General features: G+C 36.1%; 1 protein-coding gene across 1 annotated transcript in view; it reads right to left on the reverse strand.

Annotated features, from left to right (window-relative positions):
• Positions 1-4,814: 4,814 nt before the first annotated feature.
• The window catches only part of ADAM18 (ADAM metallopeptidase domain 18), a 271,792-nt gene continuing 258,291 nt past the window's right edge, over positions 4,815-18,315 (reverse strand). The window contains exon 37 of the mRNA XM_041751041.1: positions 4,815-4,960. Within this exon, the coding sequence (XP_041606975.1) occupies positions 4,815-4,960 (146 nt within the window). The remainder of the gene's footprint in view (positions 4,961-18,315) is intronic.

An 18,315-nucleotide genomic window follows, 5' to 3' on the forward strand; every position in this document is an offset into this window, starting at 1 on the left:
ATTTGCTCTTCTTTTTCTACTTTCTTTATGTGAAAGCTTATGTGGTTGTTTTAAACTTTCTTACATTTCTGATGTAATTTATTGATAGTATAAATTTTCCCTAAAGTAATGCTTTATATTGATCTGACAAATTTTATCTTATGTTTTTATTTTTTATTTGTGTCCAAATATGGTCTAATTTCACTGGTGATTTTTTTCTTTGATCAGTGAATTACTTTAAAAATATATGTGCTTTCCCTGCTATCTTTATATATTATCTTTATCTTTATATTTCTTACTGTTATTAACAACAAGTATAATTCTTTTTGCTCAGAGTATATATTTTGCATGATCTGGATCTGTTTGAATTTAAAAGAAACCATAAAAACAAGAAAAAGCTTTGTAATAATCTCTCACCCAATATAGAATAACAATACAACAAAAGAAAGCTAGGGTGTACAAAAGAGACCTTAAAGCAAATATTATAATAGAGACAAAGAAAGAGATTACAAAATGATAAAGGGGTAAATCCAAAGAGGATATAACGTTTTTAATGCACTTAAATTTATAAAGCAAACAACAACAGACCTGAAGGGAGATATAGCAATGCAATAGTAAGTAGTACAGGACTTCAGAACTCCATTTGCATCAACGGAGAGAACATCAGACAGAAAGACTACTAAGGAAACTGCCTGAAATGATATATTAGACCAGATGGACTTAACAGATATATACAGAACATCCTATGCAAGAGAAAGGGAATGCATATTTTCTCAAGTGCACACAGAACTTTAAGATAGATCAAAGTTATTTAAGCTATAGATATGTAGATATGATAGATCTCGATCTAATGCTCCAGGATAATGATATATTAAACTATGAAAAGGTCTTAATACATTTAAGGAATAAAATAATATCAAGCATCTTTTCTGATCACAATAGTGTAAAACTAGAGAACAGTTACAAGAAGAAAACTAGAAAGTTCATAAATATGTGGAGATTAAACAATATACTACTGAACAGCCAATGAGTCAAAGAAGAAATGAAAAGAGAATTCAAATAATACCTGAGACAAATAAAGATGAAAATAAGACCTACCAAGTTTATGGGCTGCAACAAAAGCATTTCTTAGTGGGAATTTCATAGCAATAAATGCCTACATCAAGAACATGAAAAATCTCAAATAAATAGCATAACTTTACATCAAGAAATTATAAAAAGAACAAACAAAACTTGGTGTTGGTAAAAACAATGAAATAACAAAGATAATAACAGAAATAAATGAACTGGAGACTGAAAAGACAACTGAAAAAAAACCAATAAAACTAAAAGCTGTTTCTCTGAAAAGATAAACATAAAGTTTTACTACACTCACTGAGAAAAAAGAGAGAATTAAAAATGAATCAGAAATGAAATAGAAGGTACAACTGATTAACTAGACTTAACTGTAGTCATCATTTTACAATGTATATAGATATAAAACATTATGTTATACACCTAAAACTAATATAATACTGTATATCAATCATACCTCAATTTAAAAAAAGGATAACAAAAATGTCAAAATTATAAAGAACAAACAAATGGAAATTATGGAGGTGAAAGTAAATAACTAAAATGAAAAAGTCAAAAGAAAGGCTCAGCAGTAGATTTGAGTTTGTGGGTGACTTAACTAACTTTAACACAGGTCCATGCTGATAAATACTTAGAAAAAGAGGAAAAATTTTTGAAAAATGAGAAGAGCTTCACATAAATGTAGACACCACGAAAAGCTCTGGTATATAACTAATGGATTCTAAGAAAAATAGAGAGATATAGGAGAAAAAAAGTACATATATGAAGATTTAATGGCTGATAATTTCCCAAATAGATGAGAAACCATCAAAATCCAAGAAGTTCAATGAATTCCAAGTTGGAAAAGCACAAAGATACATAACTAGCCACATGATAGTCAACATTTTGAAAGACATGGACAAAAAATAATCTTAAAGTAGTAAGAATAAATAACTTATCACATACAAAGAAATTTCATTAAGATTAGCAGAAATACTGCAAGGAGGAAGACAATACAACAGTGGTGAGCATGAAAATTAAGAAAGCTTAAACTATATTTGGGAGAAAAAAAGAGATTATACACAAACAAAACCAGAAATGAAATTTAAGAATTCATTACTGGTCCTACAGAAATTAAAATAATTGCAAAAAATACTATGAACAACTTTACATAATAAAAAATTATAATTTTTATGAAATAATATTCCTAGAAGACACAAATTTCCAAAGGTGACTCAGGAAAGAACATAAAATGTGAATAAATTACAACAAATAAACACATTGAAACAATAGCTAAAACTCTTCCTATAAAGAGAAGTCCAGAACTGGATAGTGTTACTGGTGATATCTTACATCTTAATTTGTTGGAGGACATATGAGTGTTCACTTTGATGTTTTTAACTCATACTGTATTGTGTGCTTCTTATATATGTTTTTAACAGTTCACACACATATTCAATGTATCAATGCAAGTCAATAATTATTCCTTTATGTGATGAAAAATTATTTGATATATTTTTAACTTATTTCTGTTTTATATATTCCAGAATGAATAGAAATACACAATACTTAAATCTATCAATTTTCCAATTACTTTATAAATTCAATAAAAACCCAGCTAGAATATTCATATATAAAAAAAAAACATTAGCAAACTATATGTGTATGTGTGTGTGTGTATACAACTTCTGTAAAAGATAAAATATAAACAAACAGGGAGAAGAGGTCAAATGATATGAAAAGCAACTTCCATGTAGAAAGAAAATCAGTATGGCTCCAATGAAAATAAAGATTTGCAGGCTCACTAGTAATTTTAAAAATATAAGAAACACAATATTAGATACACTTATCATCACCTATCTCATGTACAGTAAAATTTAACCCCTTATGAAATCTTGGTCTTAGATCTGGATTTGAAAAACCTCCCAGTTGTTTGAAGCCCCCAGAAATACCAAGGCTATTCCTAGTATTCTTCTTTAACTTTGCCAGACTTGCTGGAGCTTTCCTTAATTTTTGAAAACCACTACGCTGGTTTCTAGTTTTTATCAGGGTTTAACTTAATATAACACTTTATTAGTATGTTATTTTATTCATTTAATGACTATTTTTATGAAGGACAGAATAAGTGATCCTGATTACCATATTTTGTAAGGAAATCCCATCTTTTAAAAAAGATTTTATTTATTTATTCATTAAAGACATAAAGATGCAGAGACACAGACAGAGGGAGAAGTAGCCTTCTCACAGGGAGCCCATGGGGGTCTTGATCCCTAGACTCCAGGTTCAAGCCCTGAGCCAAAGGCAGACACTCAACTGCTGAGCTACCCAGGCATCCTGAAGATCCAACCAGGCATCCTGAAGATCCAATGTTTTATCTATTATTTTTTTAAAATATTTTTTTATTCATTTATTCATGAGAGACACAGAGAGAAAGGCAGAGACACAGGCAGAAAGAGAAGCAGGCTCTATGTAGATCAACGCAGACAGCCTGACGTGGGACCTGATCCCGGGTCCCTAGTATCACACCTCAGGCCAAAGGCAGCGCTAAACTGCTGAGCCACCTGGGCAGCCCAGTTTTCTCTATTATTTTTGCATAAGTTCACTCAAATCAAAGACTGGGTGTGTCATAGAAAGCAAGGACTGAAAGGGCATTCTTAAGGACTTATATGAAGGTTTCTTGCCTTCAATGAGTTAACTATATGGTCACCAGAAGATAAGACTGACAAATGTAAGAATAGCATGTAGTTTTGATTTGTATTTCCCTGATGCTGAGTACATTATTGAGCAAGATGTGGTGTATATATATACAATGGACTGTTACTCGACTATCAAAAAGAGTGAAATCTTACCATTTTCAATGACATAGATGAAACTAGTGAAATAAGTCAGAGAAAGACAAATACAATATGACTTCAGTCATATGTGGAATTTAAGAACAAAAACAGGTGAACCTAGAAGAAGGGAAGCAAAAATAAGATAAAAACAGAGGGAGACAGACCATAGCGGGCTCTCAACTATAGGAAACAAACAAGGTTGCTGGAGGGGAAGTGGGTAGGGGCATATGGTAACTGGGTGATAGACATTAAGGAGAGTACTTGATGGAATGAGTACTGGGTGTTATATGTAACTAATGAATCACTAAATTCTACATCTGAAACTAATAATATACTATATGTAAATTAAATTGAATTTAAATTTTAAAAATTTAAAAAGCCTATAGAAATTTATAAGAAAAAGTACCTAATTTCAAAGGAATTCTGAAGATACTTTTTTCACAGTATTTGAAACTACTAAAGAGAGACATTTTGAGGTTCCAGGAATTAAAGAAAGTTTTAATACAACATCTAAACACTGTAAATTTTCAGGCAGCCCCGGTGGCACAGCAGTTTGGTGCCGCCTGCAGCCTGGGGTGTGATCCTGGAGACCCAGGATCGAGTCCCAGGTCAGGCTCCCTGCGTGGAACCTGCTTTTCCCTTTGCCTGTGTCTCTGCCTCTCTCTCTCTCTCTCTCTCTCTATGAATAAATAAAATATTTAAAAATTAAAAAAAATAAACACTAAATTTTCATGAAAAAAAACAATTCTAGAAGAGCAAAAATTTTGACTTTCTGCAATATGCTAGCAACAATCTATTGAAAAAAACTATAAAATACCATTTACATAGGAATATGCACTAAAAATAGTGCATACTTAGGAATGAATATCATTGTTATGTAACTATGAATTTATTTCACTGGTCAATGAACAGTGCAATTTAGATCAGAAATTATTTTCATATTCATATTTACCCTTCATATTCTGCATTCTCTCTTTTGCATGACTTTCTCATTTCATTTCGTTTTATGATCATAATGGTGAATATTATGATAAATGGCAGAGCAATGTAGAAACTCAGAATAAGCCAGTTATTCTGCTGTGCATTGTAGTCTTCTTTAATAAAAATTATATCTATAAATTAAACATAGACATCAGTGGATATCTCACTAAATATTTAAATAAACATATTTCTTTCAATTTAAAATTATATATATATATACAATATTTATATAAATAATTGAAATCTTAATACATTGCAAATTCTTACAGAGGAAAATAAAAGAACATTTAAGGTCATAATCCTAGGCAACAACAGCACTGTCGTCACATTTCTTATTTTTTATGCATATTTGTTTAATTATTATGGTAACTGTACACATGTTTGAGCACTGCTTACTATATTCAGTATATTTATGATATCAATGTTTGTTAAAAGTCACAAATTAATAGGATTTAATTTAAAAATTTAGAAAGGAATATTCTGTGAAAACCCCCTTCCCCTACCCGTGCTAAGTTACAGTTTCTCTTCTTGAAGAAAATCATATTTAAATGGATTGTGTTTTGTGCGTCTAAATAAAATCCATATGTATACTTTATTTGTATCTATATCTGTATACTTATATATAACGTGTGTGTTTTTCCATCTTATTGACATTCTATAACATATGCCCTTCTGTTCATTCTTTTTTTCTAATTTTTTTAAGTTTAAAAATATAATTCTAGTATACTTAGCATACAGTGTTATATTCATTTCAGATTACAATTGAGTGATTCAACAATTCCATTTATTACGCAGTGCTCATCAAGATACATGTACTCTTAATCCTTTTATCTGTTTCACTCATGCCTCAGGCCACCTCTATGAGTATTAGGGGTTTTCAACCCCCTAGATTTATTCTATTCACATTATATTTTATTATTTTAATTTAATTGTATCTAATTTAATTATATCTAATTGTATTTTAATTTCAATTCCAGTATAGTTGACATACAGTGTAGATGAAAATTCATAAAGATATATACCTGAAACTAATATTACACTGCATGTTAACTAACTGGAATTCAAGTGAAAACTTGAAAAAGAAAAAAAAAAACAGTTATGCTATATTTGTGAGTGTGTGTGTATTTCTTTTTTTTTTATTTTATTTTATTTTATTTTATTTTATTTTATTTTTTTTAATTAACTTTTATTGGTGTTTAATTTACCAACATACAGAAAAACACCCAGTGCTCATCCCGTCAAGTGTCCACCTCAGTGCCCGTCACCCATTCCCCTCCAACACCCGCCCTCCTCCCCTTCCACCACCCCTAGTTCGTTTCCCCGAGTTAGGAGTCTTTATGTTCTGTCTCCCTTCCTGATATTTCCCAACATTTCTTTTCCCTTCCTTTATATTCCCTTTCACTATTATTCATATTCCCCAAATGAATGAGAACATACACTGTTTGTCCTTCTCCGATTGACTTATTTCACTCAGCATAATACCCTCCAGTTCCATCCACGTAGAAGCAAATGGTGGGTATTTGTCGTTTCTAATTGCTGAGTAATATTCCATTGTATACATAAACCACATCTTCTTTATCCATTCATCTTTCGATGGACACCGAGGCTCCTTCCACAGTTTGGCTATTGTGGCCATTGCTGATAGAAACATCGGGGTGCAGGTGTCCCGACGTTTCATTGCATCTGAATCTTTGGGGTAAATCCCCAACAGTGCAATTGCTGGGTCGTAGGGCAGGTCTATTTTTAACTCTTTGAGGAACCTCCACACAGTTTTCCAGAGTGGCTGCACCAGTTCACATTCCCACCAACAGTGTAAGAGGGTTACCTTTTCTCCGCATCCTCTCCAACATTTGTTGTTTCCTGCCTTGTTAATTTTCCCCATTCTCACTGGTGTGAGGTGGTATCTCATTGTGGTTTTGATTTGTATTTCCCTGATGGCAAGTGATGCAGAGCATTTTCTCATGTGCATGTTGGCCATGTCCATGTCTTCCTCTGTGAGATTTCTCTTCATGTCTTTTGCCCATTTCATGATTGGATTGTTTGTTTCTTTGGTGTTGAGTTTAATAAGTTCTTTATAGATTTTGGAAACTAGCCCTTTATCTGATATGTCATTTGCAAATATCTTCTCCCATTCTGTAGGTTGTCTTTTAGTTTTGTTGACTGTATCCTTTGCTGTGCAAAAGCTTCTTATCTTGATGAAGTCCCAATAGTTCATTTTTGCTTTTGTTTCTTTTGCCTTCGTGGATGTATCTTGCAAGAAGTTACTGTGGCCAAGTTCAAAAAGGGTGTTGCCTGTGTTCTCCTCTAGGATTTTGATGGAATCTTGTCTCACATTTAGATCTCTCATCCATTTTGAGTTTATCTTTGTGTATGGTGAAAGAGAGTGGTCCAGTTTCATTCTTCTGCATGTGGATGTCCAATTTTCCCAGCACCATTTATTGAAGAGACTGTCTTTCTTCCAATGGATAGTCTTTCCTCCTTTATCGAATATTAGATGGCCGTACATTTCAGGGTCCACTTCTGGGTTCTCTATTCTGTTCCATTGATCTATGTGTCTGTTTTTGTGCCAGTACCACACTGTCTTGATGACCACAGCTTTGTAGTACAACCTGAAATCTGGCATTGTGATGCCCCCAGCTAAGGTTTTCTTTTTTAAAATTCCCCTGGCTATTCGGGGTCTTTTCTGATTCCACACAAATCTTAAAATAATTTGTTCTAACTCTCTGAAGAAAGTCCATGGTATTTTGATAGGGATTGCATTAAACGTGTAAATTGCCCTGGGTAACATTGACATTTTTACAATATTAATTCTGCCAATCCATGAGCATGGAATATTTTTCCATCTCTTTGTGTCTTCCTCAATTTCTTTCAGAAGTGTTCTATAGTTTTTAGGGTATAGATCTTTTACCTCTTTGGTTAGGTTTATTCCTAGGTATCTTATGCTTTTGGGTGCAATTGTAAATGGGATTGACTCCTTAATTTCTCTTTCTTCAGTCTCATTGTTAGTGTATAGAAATGCCATTGATTTCTGGGCATTGATTTTGTATCCTGCCACGCTACCAAATTGCTGTATGAGTTCTAGCAATCTGGGGGTGGAGGCTTTTGGGTTTTCTATGTAGAGTATCATGTCATCGGCGAAGAGGGAGAGTTTGACTTCTTCTTTGCCAATTTGAATGCCTTTAATGTCTTTTTGTTGTCTGATTGCTGAGGTGAGGACTTCCAGAACTATGTTGAACAGCAGTGGTGAGAGTGGACATCCCTGTCTTGTTCCTGATCTTAGGGGAAAGGCTCCCAGTGCTTCCCCATTGAGAATGATATTTGCTGTGGGCTTTTCGTAGATGGCTTTTAAGATGTCGAGGAAAGTTCCCTCTATCCCAACACTCTGAAGGGTTTTGATCAGGAATGGATGCTGTATTTTGTCAAATGCTTTCTCTGCATCTAATGAGAGTATCACATAGTTCTTGGTTTTTCTCTTGCTGATATGATGAATCACATTGATGGTTTTACGAGTGTTGAACCAGCCTTGTGTCCCAGGGATAAATCCTACTTGGTCATGGTGAATAATTTTCTTAATGTGTTGTTGGATCCTATTGGCTAGTATCTTGTTGAGAATTTTTGCATCCATGTTCATCAGGGATATTGGTCTGTAATTCTCCTTTTTGGTGGGGTCTTTGTCTGGTTTCGGAATTAAGGTGATGCTGGCCTCATAGAACGAATTTGGAAGTACTCCATCTCTTTCTATCTTTCCAAACAGCTTTAGTAGAATAGGTATGATTTCTTCTTTAAACGTTTGATAGAATTCCCCTGGGAAGCCATCTGGCCCTGGACTCTTGTGTCTTGGGAGGTTTTTGATGACTGCTTCAATTTCCTCCCTGGTTATTGGCCTGTTCAGGTTTTCTATTTCTTCCTGATCCAGTTTTGGTAGTTTGTGGCTTTCCAGGAATGCGTCCATTTCTTCTAGATTTCCTAATTTATTGGCGTACAGCTGTTCATAATATGTTTTTAAAATCGTTTGTATTTCCTTGGTGTTGGTAGTGATGTCCCCTTTCTCATTCATGATTTTATTAATTTGAGTCTTCTCTCTCTTCTTTTTAATAAGGTTGGCTAATGGTTTATCTATCTTATTAATTCTTTCAAAGAACCAACTCCTGGTTCTGTTGATCTGTTCCACAGTTCTTTTGGTCTCGATATCATTGAGTTCTGCTCGAATTTTAATTAACTCTCTTCTTCTGCTGGGGGTGGGGTCTATTTGTTGCTTTTTCTCTAGTTCCTTTATGTGTAAGGTGAGCTTTTGAATTTGAGATCTTTCCAGTTTTTGAATGTATGCTTGTATTGCGATGTATTTCCCCCTCAGGACTGCTTTTGCTGCATCCCAAAGATTTTGAACGGTTGTATCTTCATTTTCATTAGTTTCCATGAATCTTTTTAATTCTTCCTTAATTTCCTGGTTGACCTTTTCATCTTTTAGCAGGATGGTCCTTAACCTCCACGTGTTTGTCGTCCTTCCATATTTCTTGTTGTGATTAAGTTCTAATTTCAAGGCATTATGGTCTGAGAATATACAGGGGACTATCCCGATCTTTTGGTATCGGTTCAGACCCGATTTGTGACCCAGTATGTGGTCTATTCTGGAGAAAGTTCCATGTGCACTTGAGAAGAATGTGTATTCAGTTGAGTTTGGATGTAAAGTTCTGTAGATATCTGTGAAATCCATCTGGTCCAGTGTATCATTTAAAGCTCTCGTTTCTTTGGAGATATTGTGCTTAGAAGACCTATCCAGGGTAGAAAGAGCTAGATTGAAGTCACCAAGTATAAGTGTATTATTATCAAGGTATTTCTTGAGTTTGGTTATTAGTTGGTTTAAATATTTGGCAGCTCCCACATTCGGGGCATATATATTGAGGAGTGTTAAGTCCTCTTGTTGGATAGATCCTTTGAGTATGAGATAGTGTCCCTCTTCATCTCTCTCTATAGTCTTTGGGGTAAATTTTAATTTATCTGATATAAGGATGGCAACCCCTGCTTTCTTTTGAGGACTATTTGAATGGTAAATGGTTCTCCAACCTTTTATTTTCAGGTTGTAGGTGTCCTTCTGTCTAAAATGAGTCTCTTGTAGACAGCAAATAGATGGGTCCTGCTTTTTTATCCAGTCTGAAACCCTGCGCCTTTTGATGGGGTCATTAAGCCCGTTCACATTCAGAGTTACTATTGATAGATATGAGTTTAGTGTCATCATATCTATTCAGTCCTTGTTTTTGTGGATTGTTCCACTGAACTTCTTCTTAAAGGGGAATTTTAAGAGTCCCCCTTAAAATTTCTTGCAGAGCTGGTTTGGAGGTTACATATTCTTTCAGTTCCTGCCTGTCTTGGAAGCTCTTTATCTCTCCTTCCATTTTGAATGAAAGCCTTGCGGGGTAAAGTATTCTTGGTTGCATGTTCTTTTCATTTAGGACCCTGAATATATCCTGCCAGCCCTTTCTGGCCTGCCAGGTCTCTGTGGAGAGGTCTGCTGTTACCCTAATATTCCTCTCCATAAAAGTCAGGGACTTTTTTTCTCTTGCTGCTTTAAGGATCTTCTCCTTATCTTTGGAATTTGCAAGCTTCACTATTAAATGTCGAGGTGTTGAACGGTTTTTGTTGATTTTAGGGGGGGATCTATTTCCTGGATCTGAATGCCTGTTTCCCTTCCCAGATTCGGAAAGTTTTCAGCTAGGATTTGTTCAAATACATATTCTGGCCCTCTGTCCCTTTCCGCGCCCTCGGGAACCCCAATTAAACGTAGGTTTTTCTTCCTCAGGCTATCATTTATTTCCCTTAATCTATCCTCATGGTCTTTTAATTGCCTGTCTCTTTTTTCCTCAGTTTCCCTCTTTGCCATCAACTTGTCTTCTATGTCACTCACTCGTTCTTCCACCTCGTCAAGCCTCGTCGTTAGGACTTCTAGCTTGGATTGCATCTCATTTAATTGATTTTTAATTTCTGCCTGATTAGATCTAAATTCTGCAGTCATGAAGTCTCTTGAGTCCTTTATGGTTTTTTCTAGAGCCACCAGTAGCTGTAAAATAGTGCTTCTGAATTGGCTTTCTGACATTGAATTGTAATCCATATTTTGTAACTCTGTGGGAGAGTGGGCTGTTTCTGATTCTTTTTTTTGAGGGGTTTTCCTTCTAGTCATTTTGCTCAGTGCAGAGTGGCCAAAAACAAGTTGTATTGGGAAAAGGAGAAAAAGAGAGAGAAGGAAAGAAAAGAGAAAAAGAAAAAAGAGAAAGAAGAAAAAAATAGGGGAAAAAGAGAAGAAAAAGAAAAAGAAAGAAAGGAGAAAAAAGAAAAAAGGGGGGGTGGGGGAAGCAATCAGAAATCAAGAAGAAAGAGAGAAAAAAAAAAAAGCACAAAACAAAACAAACAAAAAAAACAAAAACAAAAACAAAAACAGAAAAACAAAAAACAAAAAAAACCACGGGGGAGTATCTTCCGATTCTGTGTAGTTTAAGTCCCTTGACTTCCCTTGGAACTGGTCCGTCTCGCTGGTCTTCTGGGGGAGGGGCCTGCTGTGCTGATTCTCAGGTGTTAGCACTTGGGGGAGCTGCTCTGCCCCTGCCTGGTGCAGGGCTCGGTGGGGGTTGTTCACCCCGTGAGGCCCCGGGAGGAAGCCACAGTGGCGGGGGCAGCTCTGGGGCCCTGGATCCAGCCCCCGCAGTAGCTCCGGGGCTCTCCTTCTGCAGGGCCTGGGGGCTCCGGGGCGGGGCCGCTGATCTGCTCAGCTCCAGGCAGGAGCGTCCTTGCTGTCCTGGGCCCTCCCGGCCTCTGCCTGTCCCGGGGGAGGCCGGATCCTGGGCTGTGTCCCGGCGCCCTGTGCTCCGGAGCCTGCGCTGTTGGATTCGCGCTCCCGGCGGTGCAGCCCCCTCCGCGGAGCCGCCGCCCGAGCCTCTCCGAGCTGTTCCCGGAGCCGCGCAGCCCCCTCCGCGCGAAGCTTCTTCCTCTGCGCGATCCGCCGCCGCTGAGCTGTTCCCGGAGCCGCGCAGCCCCCTCCGCGGAGCCGCCGCCCGAGCCCCTCCGAGCTGCTCCGGGTCCCGCCGAGCGCTGCAGCCCTTAGGGAGCTCGGCGCATCTCCCCGGGGCGCAGTTCCTCTGTTACTGTCCCCGGGAGCCCGAGGGCGTCCCCGCCTTTCTGGGGATCCTGCTCCAATTCCCGGGGAGCCCCTTTCCGCGGGGAAGGTCGGTGCAGCTCCTGCTCCTCCGGGACGGGGCTCTCCTGTCCTGGGGACACTCGCCCCGGCTCAGCCCGGCTCCTCGGGGCCCCTCCCCCTCGGAGGCCTTTTGTGTCTTTATTTCTTTTTCCCCGTCTTCCTACCTTGATAGAAGCGCGAACTCTGCTCACTGTAGCATTCCAGCTGGTCTCTCTTTAAATCTCAGGCCGAATTCGTAGGTTTTCAGGATGATTGGATGGTTTTCTAGGTAATTTGCTGAGGACAGGTGACCTGGAGACCCTACTCCTCCGCCATCTTGCCCCTCCCCCCCTGTGTGTGTATTTCTTTATATGCAATGGAGTATTATCCAGCCATAAAAAAGAATAAAGTCTTGCCATTCACAACATGGATGGAGGGAGAGACTATCATGTTAAATGAATTAAGTCAGAGAAAAACAAGTATATTGTTATTTCTTGCACTTAAAAATTAAAGCATTATGTGAATCACAAAGTGCATAATATATAAATGTATTAACAATGAAATGGAAAAATTTCTTATTTGAAATCCAGATTTCATTTTTTTAAAGTTTTTATTTATTTATGATAGTCACACACACAGAGAGAGAGGCAGAGACACAGGCAGAGGGAGAAGCAGGCTCCATGCACCAGGAGCCCGACATGGGATTCAATCCCCGGTCTCCAGGACCACACCCTGGGCCAAAGGCAGGCACTAAACCACTGCGCCACCCAGCGATCCCTGAAATCTACATTTCAAAACAGATCCTGCCAGGGCAGCCCCGGTGGCTCAGCGGTTTAGCGTCTGCCTTAGGCCCAGGGTGGGATCGGGTCCCACGTCAGGCTCCCTGCATGGAGCCTGCTTTTCCTCTGCCTGTGTCTCTGCCTCTCTCTCTCGGTGTCTCTCTCATGAATAAATAAATAAAATCTTAAAAAAAAAAAAAAAACAAAAAAAAAACAAACAGATCCTGCCAGAATCCAAGAGAATCCTCAGGACATTTTTAATCATCATTTCTTTCCAAAGTTTGCAAATATCTTATATTATTGTTTGTTTAGCTAGTTTTTTGCTGAAGTATTACATGTAAACAGAATTGAATGTATGCCATAATTGTACAGCTCAAAGGATTTTCTAAATTAAACACATCCATGTAACCAATATCAAATCCAGGAAGCATATTACCAGTACCTCAGAACTCCCAGTCTGATTTCTTCCCATCATTATCCTTCCCAAAGATACTTACTATTTTGGTCTCTAAGAGCATGAATCAATATTTTACAGATTTTAAGCTTAATGTAAATAGAATGATATTGTATATACATATTTGTCTGGTTTTTTTTCTTGCTCATTATTACCTATTTTGGAATTCACCCACATTGTTGTTTATAATTGTAAAATGTTCATTCACCCCACTGTATGTTATATATTTGCATAGAAATGGCAGCCATTAATGCATTCTGTTCCTTATGGGTATTTAAGTAATTTGCAATGATGAGTATTATGAATAGTGCTGCTATGAATATTCTACTACATGTCCTTTAATCAACTTATATACACATAGCTCTCAATAGATATATGTGATTAGAGTAGCAGTCTTTATTCATAGCATATGCATATAGTAAACATTAGTAAATTTTCAAAAGATTTTCCTAAATTGTAACAATTATATTCCCATTAACAGAGGATGGGAGTCTTGGATATTTCATATATACAGTACTTCCTTTTTTTAAAGTATACTTATTCTTTATATACAATAAAATACAAACATTTTAATTGTACATATGGATAAGATTTGATAAAATATATGCCCCAATTAGGCAAACACTTTAAAGATTGTTTTGTTTGACCTCTGTGGCTTTTCTCCATTTAGTGTAAAATTCTTATAATTTTTTATTTGTTAAGTAAATAAGATAGATTTAACTAGTGCCTGAGACTTGACAACGAAATAGTGTGAATATCCTCATTTACCATTTAAATTTTTTACTTTAACATCTTGGAGGTATTTCTGACATATAATAAATACATACATTTAAAATTTATTTGATAAGTTTATTACACCCATGAAATCATCACTTTAATCAGAATAATGAATATATCCACCATATGCAAAAATTTCCTCTTGCACCTTTATAAACTCATCATGCTAGCACTCCTCTACATGGGCAGCCACTGCTCTATCTCATTTTCTACAATTTAATATTAAACAGTATTCTTTTTAATCTTGATTTTTTTCACATAAGGTAATGCTGAAATTCATCCACATTGGTACATATGACTATATAGCTCATTCCAGTTTATTGTTCAATAGTAATGTATTTGAATATACAACACTTTGTATATAAGTCACCTGTTGATTTACATTTGGGTTATTTCAGATTTTATATATTACAAATAAAGCTGTTATAAATATTTATATACAAAGTTTTGTATTGGCATAAGGATTCTGTCTTCAGTAAATAATAAAATGACTGGATTATATGATAGATGAATGTTTATCTTCTTAAGAAACTGTGAAACTGTGCAATTTTACATTACAACAGCAGTCATGTATGTATGTATTGGTTTACATTTAACCAATTTCTAATAGAGAGGTAATTATATTTAATTTTGATTTAATTTTCCCAATGATAAATGATGCTGGGCAATTGTACATGAGCTTATTTGTCATCTATCTATCTTCTTTGATGAAGTTTCCATTAAAGTATTTTGTTCACTTTTTGTAAGGTTGTTTGCTTTTTGTTTCAAGGATTCTTTATATATCCTTAATATAATTTTTTTGTATATTCTAAATACAAACACTTTATCAGTGCAGCTGAAGAGAGTTCCTCCAACTGTGCATCTGGATGTCTCTTAGCCAAAGGCCCATCACTAGCCTCTGCTGAAGCATGCACAACTGGAGATGGAGTGTAAAGCCATGAAAGCAAACACACCCAGAGCCACTACCGCTTCCTGTGAGCCCATAGTTGGCACTGGCCCTTGCTATCTTCCCTGACCCTGATCACCACAAGTGTCTCTGAGACTGATCTCTGCCAATACATAGGCACTTGCAGCTGGGCCCTGCAGCCAAATGTGTTCATACCACTTGGTCTAGCAATCACCATTGCTTAAGCTCACCCTGAACTATTGTTCCTGGAAGTGCCCAAACAACACTTGCAGCAACTATAGATCCCATAGGGTGCTCAGAAGGACCATACAGTTGTTGATAAGGTATACCCCAGTGGCCTGAACCAAAAAGGCATTACATCTCCCTGGACCCTGTGCCACTATGTGGCCCTACACTTGGTACTCTGCACCATCAGGCCCAGGATCATAGGATGATCAAGTGTGCTCCATTCACAGGTGAAATCCTCCCCTTTTTAAAATTGGTACATAAATTCTGGAAGAGGTGACCACATCTTTAAATGTATAGACACCTATGCAAGTATACAGGGATCCTGAAGAATCAGGAAATGTCTCCAGCAAAAGAATATAGTAAACCTCCAGTAACTGTCCTAAAACAAATGGTGATCAAGTAATTATTCAACAAAGAACTCAAAGTAACTGCTCTACAGATACTCAGAGAGCGACAAGAGAATACAGATAAACAATTTAATGATAATACCAGGGATTAATATGATAACAAAGTGAGAAGCTCAACAAGGAGAAGGAAACAAAAAAGAAAAAAAAACCCTATAAAAGTAATAGTTGAAATATATGACTAAAGAATTCAATAGAGACCTTCAACAGCAAACTTGAATAAGCTGAAGAGAGAATCAGTGAGCTAAAAGAAATATCAGTTGAAATTATTTCATCAGAAGTGCAAAAAGAAAAAAAAACAGAAGGAAGAAGAATCAAGAAAGTCTGTGAGTTATGGAACAACATGAAAAGATATAACATATGTATTATTGGATTCCTGGAAGACAAGGGGTAGAAAGGAATGGGAAACTTATTTAAAGAAATAACTGCTGAGAAATTCCCAAACCTAGGAAGAGATTTGGACATCCAAGTTCATAAAGCAAAGAGGTCACCTCAAAATTTCAATCTAAATGCTCTTCTTTAAGACAAATAATAATAAAACTTTTTAATACCAAAGACAGAGAATTATATAAGCAAGGGAAAAAAATTCACTCAGACAAGAAATTCCCCTAATGCTATCAGTAGGTTTCTGAGAAGATATCTTACAGGCCAGGAGAGAATGGGATGAATATTTAAAATACTAAAAGTAAGAAACTGCCAAGGAAGAATGCTTTAACCAGTAAAGTTGTCCTTCTGAATTGAAAATGTGATAAAGATTTTCCCCTAAAAAACAAACAAACAAAAGCTGAGAAAATGTATTACCACCAATCCTGCCTTATAAGAAATGCTGAAAAGTTTTCTTCAAGCTGAAACAAAAGAATGCTAATTAGTAACATATAAACATATGAAAATATACAACATATTGGCAAAGATATGTAGTCAGATTGAAAATATCCTAATATTGTAATATAATGATAATGATATGCTTTCAACTCTAGAGTAAAGGTTAAAGGACAAAAAATATAAAAATAGTCATAGTCTCACCAATTTTTATTTGTTTGTTTATTTTAAAGATTTTATTTATTTATTTATGAAAGACACAGAGACAGAGAGAGAGAGACAGAGACATAGGTAGAGGGAGAAGCAGACTCCCTATGGGGAGCCCGATGTGGGACTCAATCCCAGGACCCCCCCCAAGATCGCGACCTGAGCCAAAGGTATATGCTCAACCACTGAGCCATCGAGGTGCCCCAGTTTCACCAATTTTTGATGGATTCACAATAAAAAATATAAATTTTGACATCAAAAACATAAAAGGGGGAATAAAATAATATTGGTTTTGTATATGATCAAAGTTAACCTATATATATTATTAGTTTTATTATGTTTTATGCTTTATGTTTTATAATGTTTTATGCTTTATGTAAACCTTATAAGAATGACAAAGAAAAATCTAAAATAGAAACAAAAAAGGTAAAGAGAAGACAATCATCAATTTATAAAGGAAGGAATCAAAAAAGGAATAAAAGAAAAATAGAACTTTAAAACAGCCATGAAACCATAAGATGACATTAGTAAGTCCTTATTTATCATTACTCTTAGTGTTAGTGGATATGTCAATTAAAAAGCATAGAATGGGACCTGCATTTGTGGTTTAGTTGGTTAAGCATCTGACTATTTATGCTCAGGTCATGATCAAATCCCACATCAGGCTCCACACTCAATGGGGAATCTGTTTGAGATTCTCTCCCTCTCCCTTTGCCCGTCTCCCTGTTCACATGCATGCTTTTGCTCATTCACTCTCTCAATAAATAAATCTTTAAAAAAAATAAAAGGGTTTGAGAGGTTGAATGGTTAAGAAATAAGACTCAACCATTTGCTGCCTACAAGAGACCCACTTCAGCTTTAATGACATATATAGATTCAAAGTAGGGAGATGGCAAAAGATATTCCATGCAAATGGAAACTAAAAGAGATCAGAAGTAGCTATACTGAAATCAGACAAAGTAGACTTTAAGCCAAAAACAGTAGCAATAAACAGAAGGTTATTATAGTAAGGGATCAATTAATCAAGAAGATATAGCAATTATAAATATTTATTCATGTACCAAACTTCAGAACAGCTAAATATATTAAGCAAATAGTAAGAGGTGTGAAGGGAGAAATAGAAAACAATACAATAATAGTACAGGACCACAATACTCTTCTTTCAGCAATGAATGGATCATTCATATAATCAACAAGGAAATTGATCTGAATCATACCATAGACTAAAGGGACCTAACAGATACATACAGAAACTCATCCAAAAGCAATAGAATACATATTCATTTATACTTTCTCCACGGTAGATCATGTTAGGTCACAAAACAAGTCTTAGCAAATTTTAAAAGAGTAAAGTCATCTTTATCCATTTGTCTTTTTTTAAGTTTTATTTAAATTCCAATTAATTGACATACAGTATAATATTAGCTTCAGGCATACAATATAATGATTCAGCACTTCCATACAATACCTGATGTTCATCTCAGCAAGCGCATTCCTTAATCCCCATCACCTATTTTACCCATCCCCCAACAACCTCCCCTCTGGTAACCATCAGTTTGTTCTCCATAGTTAAGAACCTATTTCTTGGTCTGCCTCCTTTTCTCTACCCCTGCCCAACTCTCTACTCATCTGTTTTGTTTCTTAAATTCTACATATGAGTGAAATCATATGGTATTTGTCTTTCTCTGGCTAACTTATTTCACTTAGAATAATACTCTGTAGGTCCAT

This window comes from Vulpes lagopus, chromosome 4 (assembly GCF_018345385.1).
Source record: "Vulpes lagopus strain Blue_001 chromosome 4, ASM1834538v1, whole genome shotgun sequence".
NCBI classification, from domain to species: Eukaryota; Metazoa; Chordata; class Mammalia; order Carnivora; family Canidae; genus Vulpes; species Vulpes lagopus.